Source organism: Onychostruthus taczanowskii, unplaced genomic scaffold (assembly GCF_017590055.1).
Source record: "Onychostruthus taczanowskii isolate IOZ18803 unplaced genomic scaffold, ASM1759005v1 scaffold8, whole genome shotgun sequence".
NCBI lineage: Eukaryota > Metazoa > Chordata > Aves > Passeriformes > Passeridae > Onychostruthus > Onychostruthus taczanowskii.
Genome location: NW_024505892.1, coordinates 12647276 through 12661287, shown reverse-complemented (window position 1 = coordinate 12661287; position 14012 = coordinate 12647276). Strand labels below are relative to the sequence as shown.

General features: G+C 35.7%; 1 protein-coding gene across 3 annotated transcripts in view; it reads right to left on the bottom strand.

The window, feature by feature from the left end:
- The window catches only part of SCAF8 (SR-related CTD associated factor 8), a 151025-nt gene that overhangs the window by 96614 nt on the left and 40399 nt on the right, over positions 1 to 14012 (bottom strand). For 2 of the 3 annotated variants that reach the window (XM_041423963.1, XM_041423962.1), the window contains exons 13-20: positions 11849 to 11949; positions 10115 to 10228; positions 9327 to 9483; positions 8050 to 8180; positions 6940 to 7084; positions 6347 to 6427; positions 5533 to 5754; positions 3183 to 4899 (exon numbers count right to left, since the gene is read on the bottom strand). In XM_041423963.1, the coding sequence (XP_041279897.1) occupies positions 3197 to 4899; positions 5533 to 5754; positions 6347 to 6427; positions 6940 to 7084; positions 8050 to 8180; positions 9327 to 9483; positions 10115 to 10228; positions 11849 to 11949 (2654 nt within the window). In that variant the 3' untranslated portion in view covers positions 3183 to 3196. Of the gene's footprint in view, positions 1 to 440; positions 4900 to 5532; positions 5755 to 6346; positions 6428 to 6939; positions 7085 to 8049; positions 8181 to 9326; positions 9484 to 10114; positions 10229 to 11848; positions 11950 to 14012 lie in introns of those variants that run through there. The other variant, XM_041423961.1, reaches the window with a different exon arrangement.

Sequence of the window (14012 nt, the reverse complement as noted above, 5' to 3'; positions counted from 1 at the left end):
TGCAAAGCTACCTGAAGTATTTTTCAATGCATCTGTTACTTATGTGTATCATACATCAGCTTCTTCAGTTGCTAGAACACACAACCTTTCATCACTACAGCAAGCTTTAAACCAGCGTAAGACAGAACTGCTACCCCAATGCCTGGGCCCCATCTTCTTTCTGTCCCAATCTCAGTCTCTCCTTTGCAAAAGTAAAAATTAAAAGTCACTCCCATGAATCACATCAAAGAACTGGTCTGGGTGTCAGGACAGCTCCTTTCAGTGCACACATTGGTTTATGATGGCTTAATCCACAATAAAAAAGGAAAGTCTCCACTCCAGCTCTGAAACATTTAAAACTTCCTGCTAGATAAAGAAACTTCCTGGCAAGATAAAGAAACCAGAGTGTTTCACTTATATGAAGTCCCTTCAAGTTTCTAAATATGGCTGTATTTTGGTAATACATATCTGCATGCTAATTATTTAAATAAGAAATAGAATGGTTCTAGCTGTAAACATGATGCAACTGAAGACTGTACAAGAAACTTTTATTCTACAAAAAAACAGCATTTAGAAATGGATGGTGTAACACACATGTACAGTAGCCAATTTATTCATGTTTGAAAGATACTAACAAAGATAATAGATTCATTAAATGCATTGTTCTATATCACTACCAACCAAATTGTTTAACAACTCTCACCTGATAATTTACCTAAATCTTCATATTATGAACAACTTGGCACACTGCCAGTCCCAGTTTAGAAGAACAACAGATGAACTTCTAGTTTTCAGGAGTTTTTAACAAAATGCTTTAAAAGTAAAGCTACTGCCAATATGTGTTTGATTCTGAGTATTCGTTTCTGTGGCCTATGGCTGAAGCCTTTTCAAACTTAACATATTAAAATGAAATAAAACCCCTTAAGTTCATAAAATATCCTTAGAGCTATTTTGTACTTTTGGGCTTTCACACAATCAAATCTGCCTGACCAGAACACTACAAGTAGCTGGTGCAGCAGCACTAGTCGAGTTCTTTGAGCCAGAGACTGCCCCTGACAATACATTTACCTTCAATATTGCTCATCTCAACTCCCAAGACATGTTCTGGTAATAAACACATCAGCAAGGTCCATTACAAGGTAGAGGTTAATTAATGCATACCTAATGACTACTACTTGCGCAATAGTATAATAATTCATTCAAGTCCACTCTTTCCAAGAGCTACCTTCATTAAGCTGTCTGTTTACTATCCAGAATAGAAGTCCCTGGAACTGAAAAATTGAACCATGACACAGCATGAAAAAATACCCCACCATCCAGAGGACTACACACACGAGTAACTTGCTTCGAGGTTCAAAGGCATGCTAATGCTTTACACTCATGTGATGTTTTCATACTTTCACCCCTTTAAGGGAAGCAGAAGGGGAAATAAAACTTGCATGTTAATGCTTTAATGTTAAAGATCAAAAATCTAATCTGAGCTCGAAGCTTTTCTTTTACCAAAGGGGCATTCATGTAAGAGAATCTACCCTTATTATCTTATGCAAGAGGAAAACAACCTTCTTAAAACTGAGTGAGAGGATGTTTTCAGACACAGAATTTTAACAAAACTTATTTTGAAAGAAGCTGGTGAAACGCACTTGAATGGAGCAAACTGAAAATCTGACATCATCCTACAGCTTAACCTTTCCAATTGAAAGGATACACGAGGAGCAAAGCAGGTGAAACGGGAGAGAATAGCACTACTAATTTACCTAAGCAGCCAATTAATCTCAACAATTTAAAAAGAGGTTCAACTTCAATGTTATTCCATCAAAACACAACCCTCCAACTCTGATTTCTTGTAAAACATGTAGGGTTTTTTAGACCAACATCAGCTTACTTTTCATGCAACATTTCTGAGCTTTGAGTCATTAAAATCAATTAACCACAAAGTACTCAAACACTAACACTATCTATCCAGAACACCAAATATATTACAAAATTAAAAAAAATGCAAATACTCATTTAAGTTTTGGCTTCATGCATATCTGCATTTTAAAAAGTAAGCTGGAATACTACTGCATATTCTTACAGTATATATATTCCACCTTCCAGAAGTAGTAAGAACACTGTAACAATGAACATGAGCAGATAAACAGAAGCTTGACAGCACTGCAGTGAAATAAGTTTGATCTTACTACCTAAAGAAGGTGAAAGGCAAATTTTTACAACCTAATTTCATTTCATTTTATTGAAGTGCCTACAGTATTCTGTGAGTGCCTGCACATACACAGGCAAACACAGAAAAAGTGGTATCTACAAACAGTTTACACAGATATTTACATACATGTTATTTACATAAACTAATATGACTTCATGATCTTTGATGTAAAAACCATATGCTTCTTGCACATATAACTGTTGCATTGGTTTTACAAAAGTAATATAAACCTTTTGCAACAACTGGCTAAGCATATATTGCAGCCGATTCCAAGTTTTTAGAGCTTGCAGGTTTTTTAAAAAAATACAATACCTAAAACACTGTTATCAAACAAATATGCTTTATTGGCATCTAAAAACAAAATGCACCCAACATTAAAATGTACTTTTTTTCATTTTTTAAACCCACTGCAGTACGAGGAACAAATCACAAACACTTACTTTAGAGAAAACAGAGACTATAGTGTAGATTTTACAAAATCACTTTTAATCTCTGTGTTATGCTCCTTAAGTAACATGGGCCATTTTTTTTTCTGCCGAATTGTAGGAACATAAAATATCACAGCTTTATCTATACTTTAAAATTCTGCAGCAGTCTAAAAACACGGACAAGATACACCAGCACCTGTTTTCAAGTATAACAATTTTGATAGCCAAACTATGGGTAGTATCTAAAAATTCCATTTTCTTCCATAGGAAGTCTTTGTTTGACAAGCTGTTAATTTATCATTGTGAAATTAAAAGCAATTGGGGGCAAGTTTATGTTTTACCAAAGAAATAAAATAAAATTAAAAAAAAAACCCAAAAGCAAAAAACGTTTACCTACCATGTTCAAATTAAGAACAGTGTTCTATACAAGTCAGTTGTACAGTTATTTAAGTGAAAGATGAACATGAACATCAGATTAACTTAATTCTGGCAGACAAAAGTGAACTGCTACGGTCCAGTCAGCCATTTATCTATTACAGAGAGATGACAACTTTACAAAAGGTATCTTTTACCTACTGAGTGATGATTATGTCCCCTCAGTTTCTGTGCTTTCTACCACTGGTTCACTCTCTATATCAGCTTCTGTGTCACTCTTCTCTTTGTTTATCTCGACAGAAGATGTCAGTTTTTCATAAAGTTCTGGATCATCCTGCACCTGTGCAGTTGGTGGCTGACTTTCTGTCTCTGTATTTTCACCATTTACCTGGGGCATATTATCAGCTTTGCGTTGAGAAGTGGCCCCATCAAAATATTCAAAAACCCGTGGATGTGGAGGCGGGATCCAGTTGTTTGACATTCTGTCTCTTCCAAACCTGTTTCCATTAATTTCTCTGCAAAAATTAAAATCTCTGTCATCCCTATCCCTCTGTCTTTCCCAGGGTCTTCTGCGGTCATCAAAATCTCTGTGAGCATCTTGTTCAAATCCTCTATTCCAACTGGGACCACTTCTACTATCAAACCTATAGTTTACATGCCGAAACCTCTCTCTGTCTTCATGGAAGCCTTTAGGGCCACCATAAATAGGGAAGGCATGGTGCTCTCTTTCATCATAATCTCCTCTCTGTCCCCAGTGCTTGTCTGAATTGAAACCAAAATGCTCTCTTCGGCCAAGGTTATCCATACCTGGTCTTCCAAAATTTTCCCTCATGTCTATATGTGGTCTAGCAAAGTGTTCTCTTCCATCTACTGGAGGCCTTCCTATACCCTCTCTTGGATCAACTGGTAGTCGTCCAACAGAATCTCTGACATCCACTGGAGATGGTCTGTTAAGATTATCTCGGTTTTCCACCGGAGGAAAGCGATAATCTCTGTCCCCCTCCTGTTGAATGTTATCACCTCCAAGTGGTAGCCTTTTCTCTGGATTAGAAATGTTATCGATATTTTGTCTTCCTGGTGTTCCAAAAGGTCTTTCTGTTTGATTAAAAATATCTCCTGGAGGAAAAGGACCTCGAGGCGGTGGTGGGTGAAGAGATGGATCAAGGATTGCGGGAGGAGGAATAGTACGCTGTGGTGGCATTCCTGGCTGCATCAATGGAAACCTTGGTCCAGGCGAATGGGGCATTAGGCCTGGACGGATATCTATAAGAGGCATTCCTGGCATTCTTTGATTACTGATATTTAAATGAGGCATGTTTGGAACTGCACCTGGATGCTGCATTGCCAGAAGTCCAGAATTACTTGAAATATTTGGTGGTGGCACTCCCATAAGTCCAGAACTAGTTGAAACGTTGGGTGGTGGCATTATGAGAAGCCCAGAGTTGCTTGAAACACTCGGTGGCTGTACTCCTGCCAGAACTCCTGAGCTACTGGAAACACTGGGTGGCTGCATTCCTGTCAGAAGGCCAGGGCTGCTTGAGACACCAGGAGGATGAACTCCAGCTAGAAGCCCTGAGCTACTTGAGGCATTTGGTGGTGGCACTCCAGCCATAAGTCCAGAGCTACTTGAGGCATTAGTTGGCTGAATCCCGCCAGCAAGAGAAGAGCTACTGGAGACAGCAGGCAACTGCATTCCTCCTGCAAGACCAGAATTGCTGGAAACAGTTGGTGGTTGCACTCCTCCTACAATTCCAGAGCTGCTTGAAACACTGGGTGGCTGTACTCCCCCTGCAAGCCCAGAGCTACTTGAGCCAGTGGATGGTGGCCCTTCTCCGGTAAGCCCAGAATTGCTTGAGACACTGGGTGGTTGCACTCCTCCAACAAGTCCAGAGGTACTTGAGACATCACTTTGCACTGAAATGCAGGGATAAGAAAAACAATTAACAAAAAATACCAGTGTTAACACAAAATGCAATTTAAATCCATGTTCAGGTAATGCATGCAGTGATGATACTGCTGACAAGGTCTGTCCCAGTTTCTATAACTAATATATATAATTTCAATCACATTGGTGATACATAGACATTATGCCACAGAAATGAATGTCTCTACATAGTAAAGACTGTATAGTAGCTTAAAATTAACAATCCCCAAAGCCATCACCCAATTTATGCAATGAAACTATTAAAATATTTGATGAAGTTCTATAGATGTTATACTAGCCTACCCTCTACTGCTCCTTTCCATTGCTACTTGTGTAATCAAACTGCATTTTTAAGAAGTTTTCTGATGAGTTCCCAGACTCAGCTTTACTTCCTGAGACTATGAGAACAACATATTTAAGCATAAGCTGCTAGCAGTCATTGATCAGATGATGACAAAGATGGTTCTCACGACTTCCCCAAATTAAATTCACAATCATGCCCTACCTAGCCCAAAACTTCCTGTTCTGTAGTTACTAGCTCAATGGACTATGATTTGTAAAAATGTCTCAGAGTATGATGCTTCCTGTACAGGATCATATCATATAATGAAAACATATCTTACCAGATCTATTGTTTTCACTGGAAGAAATCTGAAGGTCTGTAAGATGTGGTCCTTTGTCATCTGATTCTGGTTTGTTGATCGGTAGGGGATTAAAAACACTTCCAGCAGATAATGTTGGAGTAGCTAGATTGCTAGTAACTGTACCAACTGGTAGAACAAGGCCAGTGAAAGGAACATCCTTCATCGTCTCTTGTGCAATTGGTAATGGAGGCTGTACTAAAGCTGTAGAGATATAACAGAAGTGTATCACAGTAATCATATAGTGAAACTTTCAAATTTAGTTTGGTAGAAGTTAGGCTGATAAATCAGAAGAAATTAAATTAATTACCCTCACTGGTACATTTTTTGATAATAAATTTCTTATCCTTAATCAGCAATGTAATATTTAGGGGTTTTTTCCTAGAGATCATGAGCTGCAGGCAAACCTAAGCAATCAGTACCCTAACATATCTTTAAATGTGAAATGAATACAGTTAGAATGCTAAACTATAACAAATTATTATATATTATTCAGTGACTAAAACCAAATAATTCCTGTAACAGTTACATGTGTTAGAAAGGTGCAAATATTGAACTAGGCATACAAATAATTAACAATTTGCAACTTAACTCCATGTTAGGTATAATTTTTCAGTCTACATTATAAGCTCTGGAAGTCTTTTTTCAATGCCTGCTTAAACCAGCTAAACAACAACTTCTGTGTTGCTATTTCCCATTACACAGAATTAACTTGCTTATGATTAAATAACAAGGAGTTTATAAACAAAGTAAACCTTTCATCACAACAAACAATTGTTAGAGCAATCAAACTTACGTGTTGGAACAACTGGTGGGACAACAGGTGGTGGGACAACAGGTGGTGGGACAACAGGTGGAACTGGAGGAGGCATATAACCTATATGGAAAAAAATGACAAATGATTACATGAAAAGCAAATAAACTTTTGCAATAAAAGATTGCCTACATTATTTATCCCAAAAAAGTTGTGCCACTGTACACTGGCAAACAACATATTAATAGGAAGAGGCAACAGTGTTACTGTTTTCAAAAACAACCCCATTTTCACTACAGATGATCTGCAGGTGCATCGTTAAGTGATATCTACCAGTAGTATCCAAAGAAGAAAATCAAGAGTTTCAAAACTTTCAAAAGGAAGGACATTGATTTTAAGTACTTTTAAATTTTAATTTTTCACAAAGGTAGAAAGCTGTGATTCTTCTTCTCAACAGAATACACTGGTAAAAATAATACCAAGTTAGATAAAAGTAATTTTAATCTAGTATGTAATTTAGGAGTCAAAGGCCAACTCACTTAGTAACAAGTAGCTGACAGAAAACTTTGATGTACACAGAGGCATACTAACTGCCTATGCTCATTACACATTGCACTTCATTTTTACTGACTTACCTGGAGGTGGCTGTGAAGGGTTGAAACTTGCTCTCAAGAAGGGTGGAGGAGGAATTGGGCTATAACCAGGAGGAGGGACAGACATTGTGACAGGAAATGCAGGTGGAACCAAGCTAACAGCAGGCACAGCTGGAGCTACTGGAATCTTTTTTCATGGAAAGAAAAACAAGCAGCTTCAATATTTAAGAGTATTCAAGGACATTAAAAAGGATAAACTGATCTAACTGCAATTGATATCAAGCACTAAATGTACCAAAGGCTTTGTATATAATTCAAACACCGAAGAATTAGATTGCATTCTGAAATGGTACACTATGAACAAACAAGGACACTGGAAGAATCTTATTTTATCTTTACTTCATTCTCACACAGCTGAAAATACAGTTTCTTCTATTCAAGAATAAAAATGTACCTATTGCAGAGGGGTGAATGCAGAAATGCAGAGCGAGAAAAGGAAGAAAAATATAAATAGTGTAGCAATTTGGGGGCACTTTGAAAACAGTGATTCTAGTGTTTAGAAAAACTTATGTATTTTAGAACAGTACTGGAAAATTAAGTTTTGTGTGTGTAATTACAAGGCTAATAATCCCGATGAAATCCTGAAAATTATTTATTATTTCTTGAATTTCTGTTTGAGCTATGTATTTTGTTACAGTGCATCATATTTACAATGATGTAATCGGAAGCAGTATAAATACAATATATACATGTATTTTTAAATATATACTGATCACAGTGTACATTAGAAGACAGCTGAGACAGGAAGACTGAAGACAGTTTTTGTGAAGAGGAAAAAGTCCAAAATTCAATTCAAGTAAATGCAAATATATTAACATTCATATAATTTTATGTCAGTTCAACAACTGGAAATGTCTATACACATTTAGAAAGATAAAATACTAAGTACAAAACTTATTAAGGAATTGCATGAAACTAGATTATGCATGGCAACTATTCTAAAATATTTCAGAGATGAACACTAATGGATGCAGGACTTAAATCAAAAATATTTTATCACTTAAACTCAGCATTAAAGTTTACCTGTATTGAATAAAAAGTCTGCCCACCAGTTCTGTGTGGCTTTTGCAAACCTGCAAAAAAAATACCAACCTGCAGCATAGTGACTGGTTGTGTGTAAGCTTCTGTCTGTGTTGTGATAACGGTACTCTTATCAACTGTAGCACTCTGCGTCGTTTGAGTATTTTCTTTAGCAGCTTCTGAGCTTCTGGCTGTTTCCCACTCTTCAAAAATGATGTATTTTATTATAAAAAGATAAGTAATGTGTTATTTTTGTTTAGATGTCTTCCTTCTTAAACAATAAATTTTAATCTAGTATCTACATAGATTCATTACAAATAGCCCTCAAACTTATTTTGAAAAGAATGAGTGCAATTATTTATTACTGTGTATTTTAAAGAAAAAAATATCTTTATCTACCTGGAATGCAGGAAATTTTGCCTGTATACAAACTGATTTTTCAAAACTTGCCAACTTTTTTCACCAATCATTCTGTAAACAATTTGCAATATAGAGTATGCTCGTTTTCTAAAAACTCCTGTAGCTAATATATGTATGTTATCACTTGGCAACTGTACAATGAGAAAGAATCCCGATGTTAAACAAACCCCACCACCACCTCCATTTCTTCCATTTGCCATTTCTTCAAGAATTTTGTTCTTTAATTGTAACATAGTGAATGTATTTCAGTAATGTTACATGTTTTAATTTTTGTCATTTATACTCAATTTTCACTCAAAGCAAGATTGTATTTTGACCTGAAGAATCACTGTCACTACCGCAGAAGTCTTCATCTACTGTTTATTTCAGTATAAATCTGTTTCAAGAAATTACAGTACAAGTAAATCTTTCATAAACCTAACAAACTGTTCAATTGGGTTTCAGAATAAGGGCTAACACTACATGTTTTCCTGCCTCTCTGACTTTATGGAAAAAATACCATAAGGTTCTGCTAAGCTGTGCCTATCAGGACAAATTCTAATTTCAGCTTAAGTATTTTACCAGAATATAAGACTTTCCTAATCACAAGCAGATAACAATTTCTACACAAATTAATATTTCGTATACCGGTGCACAAGAAGTTCAAACCTCTTAAAATATGCTAACCTTTATTAACTGACCTAAGCTAATTATCCTCTGTTACCAATTCTTCATTGTCATGACAATCAATTAAAACTAAAATTAGTTGATTAATCTAAAAATAAAATCTAGATTTCATTATTACAGTGCCATTTATATTGTAAACAAAGAGCTAGAAAAATCTAAGCAAATGAAAAAAGACTGTATTTCCTAAACAATAAATTTTCAGAGAATTTGCAATTACCAAAATAAACACATTATCTAACTATCAAAATTGTTAATGTCTGTACCTGTATTTACTGTTTCCTGGTCAATCATGCCACCTTCAGCAAAGCCCTCTAAATCATCCAATTTCACTTTCTCCCATGGAATATAGGAAACTCCCAGATCCACATCCCAGAATTGTTTGTATTCTGTTTTCACACCTTTATTCAATGCCCAAGCAATCTGAAAATAAAACCCAATCAGACAGTCTGGTTAAATAATATAACCTGGGAACAGAATATTTCAGATTATTTCCTTCAAGTTTCTGTCACTGCACATCAGTCCTCAGTGTCTATTAATGAAAAGTTATAACAATGTTTGGATTTTAAATGAACCTGCAAGAAGTTTACTTGGCCTCTACAACAGGTATATGTATGATCATCAGAAAGCTTAAATTTGTTCTACCTTAATCCTAACATATATATGGGGAAATTAAAAATACAGCATTTCAATGACTTAACCTAAAGTATCAGGCAGGTAGAAGAAACCCCTATAACACCTAACAAAATACTTAACTCCAAGACTACTACAAAGTTTAATATTAAGTGACCCAAACGGTCAGGTACAGGACTTAGGCTGTCTGTATATAAACTATGGTCCACGTGTTTCCTAAAGATCAAGTCATTTTTCTATCTTTCATATTGCCTGTTAAAAGCCGCATTTCACACAGAAAGAAAGCAGTTAACACCTCACTGCTTCATTCTTCTTCTCCACATTGTACACTTGAATGAACACCTGCTAAAAGACCAACCATCATAGTAGAATTGTACTGTGATTGAAATGGACAGCATCCTTAAGATAAAAATCACCTTACCTTAATAATTTTAGATCCAATTTTATATGACCCAGAACTAAGTTTCTGAAGAGCACGATATGCATCTTGTCTATGTACCATACAGACATAAGCACATCCTCTTGGGGGAATCATCTATGGAAAAACAGCAGTGGTCTTAAAAAGTAGGAAAATCAGAACTTCAGATTATGTAAGAACACTAATTGAATACTAATACTATAGAAGGAAAGGCTTACACTGTAAACAACTGTCACCTTAATCAGCCATATTAACAAGTTTGGGTATGAAGAAAACTTAAGAGTGAAACCGGCAGGCTACTTCTGTTACAACATTTTCAAGAAGCAGCAGCAAGCTGAAAAATGAGTGTTATTAATGACATGAAAGATTTGAACAAGGAACAGACTGGGAGCTACATTATGACAGCATCATAAAAGCAGAGGTTGCTACCACTTCTTAAGCTCCAGATTCTCTGTGAGCTGAGCAATAACCTCTCACAGAGGAGCAAAATAGTGATTAAAAGTATATTGCATTTTTAAAGGGTAGTCTCCTCATTCCTGAATGTGAATTTTTTCTTATGTTTTACTGTATTGATGGATGTATAGCAAGTTTTATTTATTGTATGACATAGCATGTGATCTTTGCAAGCTTATGCTAGCTAAATTGTCATGTATGACAATTGCTTACGTCCCTTTTAATCAAAAATCTTGGTATACTTTTGCACTGTTTAAATGCACATAGTAACATAACAAACATGTAAGATGACAGACTGTAAACATATTTTCTGAGACCTGCATTAGGATATAAATTGTTATTCCAGTTACTTAAGCTTTGTGGAATGTGTAGGATGAACTACCTACAATATGGTTTGCCTTTGAAATGTAACATGCACTGGGACATGTATGGTTGTTCCATTACTTTCCTTAATAAATAGCCCCTGCAAATCAAAATGAGGTTTAAATATCTGGCTATGAGGCTAGCTTTTTCACTTGTGAAACTTTTTAGAAGATTCTCTAAAGTCACAAAAAAGTATTCCGTATTAATTACATACTTGAATATATTAACACAACAGGAAAACAGTAAAAGTTTCATCTGAAATGAATGAAATTGCACAAGAAGCATTTTAAAACTGCTGAAGCAAGAGGAAAACCCAGATTTCTCTCATGCAGATGTGCTGTTTTAGGAGAAATATATCTTCTTTGAAGCTGAATTATAGTCAACTGAGGTACTACCCTAAACACCTGACTCTAAATTACTCTAAGTAATGAGAATTGTATGTCCCAATTACAAGCATGTTTTTAATTGTCACATTTTAGAATGTTTGTTTACAGTACAATTTCTTTTCTTCTAAATGTTTTATCGAGAAGGATTCAACTTAAGGAATCCTCTGTTTGGAAAGTAACCAAGAACAATATGGATACACATCATAGGTGTCCTTAGGCCAAGGAAAAATGATACCTGCTCCATGACACATCACTAAACCAGAACAACCATAACTTTTTGGTTAAACCTGGTTTAAAAACTGCATAAAGTGCTAGAGCTTAGGAAGAGCCTTTTTACCTTGAAGTGTACTGTCTTTAGGGCTACAAAACAGAGTAGATCAAAACCAGGTGGCAAATACCATGGCCACAATTTTTAACTGTGATAGTAAAGTCTCCTAAATACAAGTTTAAGCAGCTGTAAAGAATTCAGAGACATAAACATGCTAAAGTTTCTAGTCTAACATTTCTGAAAAAGCATAGCAACATGCTTACTTACATTAATTGACTCTATTTGTCCAAATTCTTCAAACAAGTTTGTTAAATCTTGCTGTGTAGCCTTCTTGTCTACTTGACCTACCCAAAGAGTAGTACTGCAAACTGTCAAGAGACACATTCACATCAATCAAAATACTTAATGTTAGTTTATTAAATACTTTATAGCATGAATGTAAAAGGTTTTAAAACTACCCAGGAGTCACTGCTGAAAAGCCAAGAATGGTAAATCTATTACTTACTATATCGAGATTAAGTACATTAACAAAAATAATAAAGGGTTAAACAACATCAAACATATTCACCACAAGCACTCATTCTTCTTGTTTCATTTTCTTTCAAACAAAATAGTTGTTTTCATAGAAATAAAACAGTAAAATTCTGTAGATTATCAGCTATGGTAAACTGAATTATAAATTACTTCTGGAAAAAAACCAAAACATTTCTCTTCTACTTTCCATTAAAATCCCCATGCCTTTAGGATTCATATCAATTTTTAAAAAGACTAAGTTCTAACTGGCTAAAAATGTATTACAGATGGAACTTAATACAGCGCTATTATGCACTGCATTTTCACCTGAAAATAGCAACAATACTATTAATTTACCATGGGCAACAATCTGGAAAGAAATTTATCTGAGGCCAATGAGGCTGAAGACATGCATGATACTGCTGATTCTTGTCAATTCCACCACAAGCCCAGATCCCTGCCTTCCAGATGTCCTCCCATCCTCACCAAACATAAACACTTGCTGACATGAGCTAAGACTTCTTTCTCCCATATGTACATGGTTCCAATTCCTCTGTCTTCCAAATACTGCCCAATCTATACGTACAGCTTGGATTTCTTGGTCTGCCCTATCCTTTACCAAGGAAGCATTCTTTCTTCATCATTATCTTGATACATCACATCTCCTTTCTGTACCAATCCTGGTGCACCAAAATGGAAACCAGAGCTGTGCGTTCTGCCAGCTGACATTTTCATTGACATTAGTACTCTGCAGTGCTGAGAATGACCATTTGTAAGATTTCTCTTGGACAAAACTTGTTCCTTACGTGCCTGTAGATATCTATCCCTTTTGTACCTCATGGTGTTAAGCTCTAGGAAACAATTCTTCAGATCTCAACAAGTAATAGTGGCTGTCACTGAACAAATTTCATGAACATGAATACATGAATCCACTTGTCAGGTGGATTAATTATTTATTTAATCACTAACCTCTCCCCAAAGTTTCCACACTTCACTTAGCCTACTTAATATCTCCTTTAAATTTCACAGGACCTCAAATGCTGCTGCTGTTCGCTAGGTTACTTAACATCTCTGTCTCTCAGCTCCCAAGCATTCTGATTATAGCTCCCTTGCCTTGTAGACTTCTAGGAGAAATCTACACCATAAAACCAATTTGTCTCTTTTCATGTGAAAAACCAGAGAAGAAGGGCAAAAAAAAGCGCATCTAAACTGTAATACAGTCCCCACTTTAAAGTCACCTTGGAATAATATAAAATATTAATGTGAAGAGAACAGAACATTCATTCCTTTACAAAAAATGAGTTGTGAGCTGTTTTCTTGTCAAATAAACCATATAGTTCTAACACTCAAGATCAATGCAAAACTATATCAAAAACCGTTTATAACCTATCTGATCAAAATTAAATTCTCAAAATACATTCCCTTTGATTTAAGCAACCGGGTGGAGGAAGTTATTTTTCTCCTTACCACCTTCCTTTTTTTTTAGTATGTAAATTCTCTGTGGAAATGAAAGTAGTACCCAGCAGCACTCTGCAGAGGCTGAAATCCACTTGATTTTTGAATACTTTCTTAAGATACCATCATTATGGTCTGTCTTATGCTAGCTTCCACCTGCTTTGGTGCTATATTCCTCTAAAAATGTATTTAAAAAGCAATGTAAACATTTAAAAACTCAGGCCTCTAAGACTTCCACCAAAGTGTTCAACATGTGCACCACACACTTTAACATTTTAACAATTTTCAGACCAACTGCTGGACACATTCAAATGCCAAGTTAAAGACAGCATTAAAGAGAAAAGATTGTAACTTAGAGATAGCCCTTGCTGCTCTCTGTTTAGAAGCATAATCAGTGGTGCAAGTGTGACTAAAGACATCAGTCGAAGAGTATGATACGTGTTGTTGTCTAAGATGATACGAT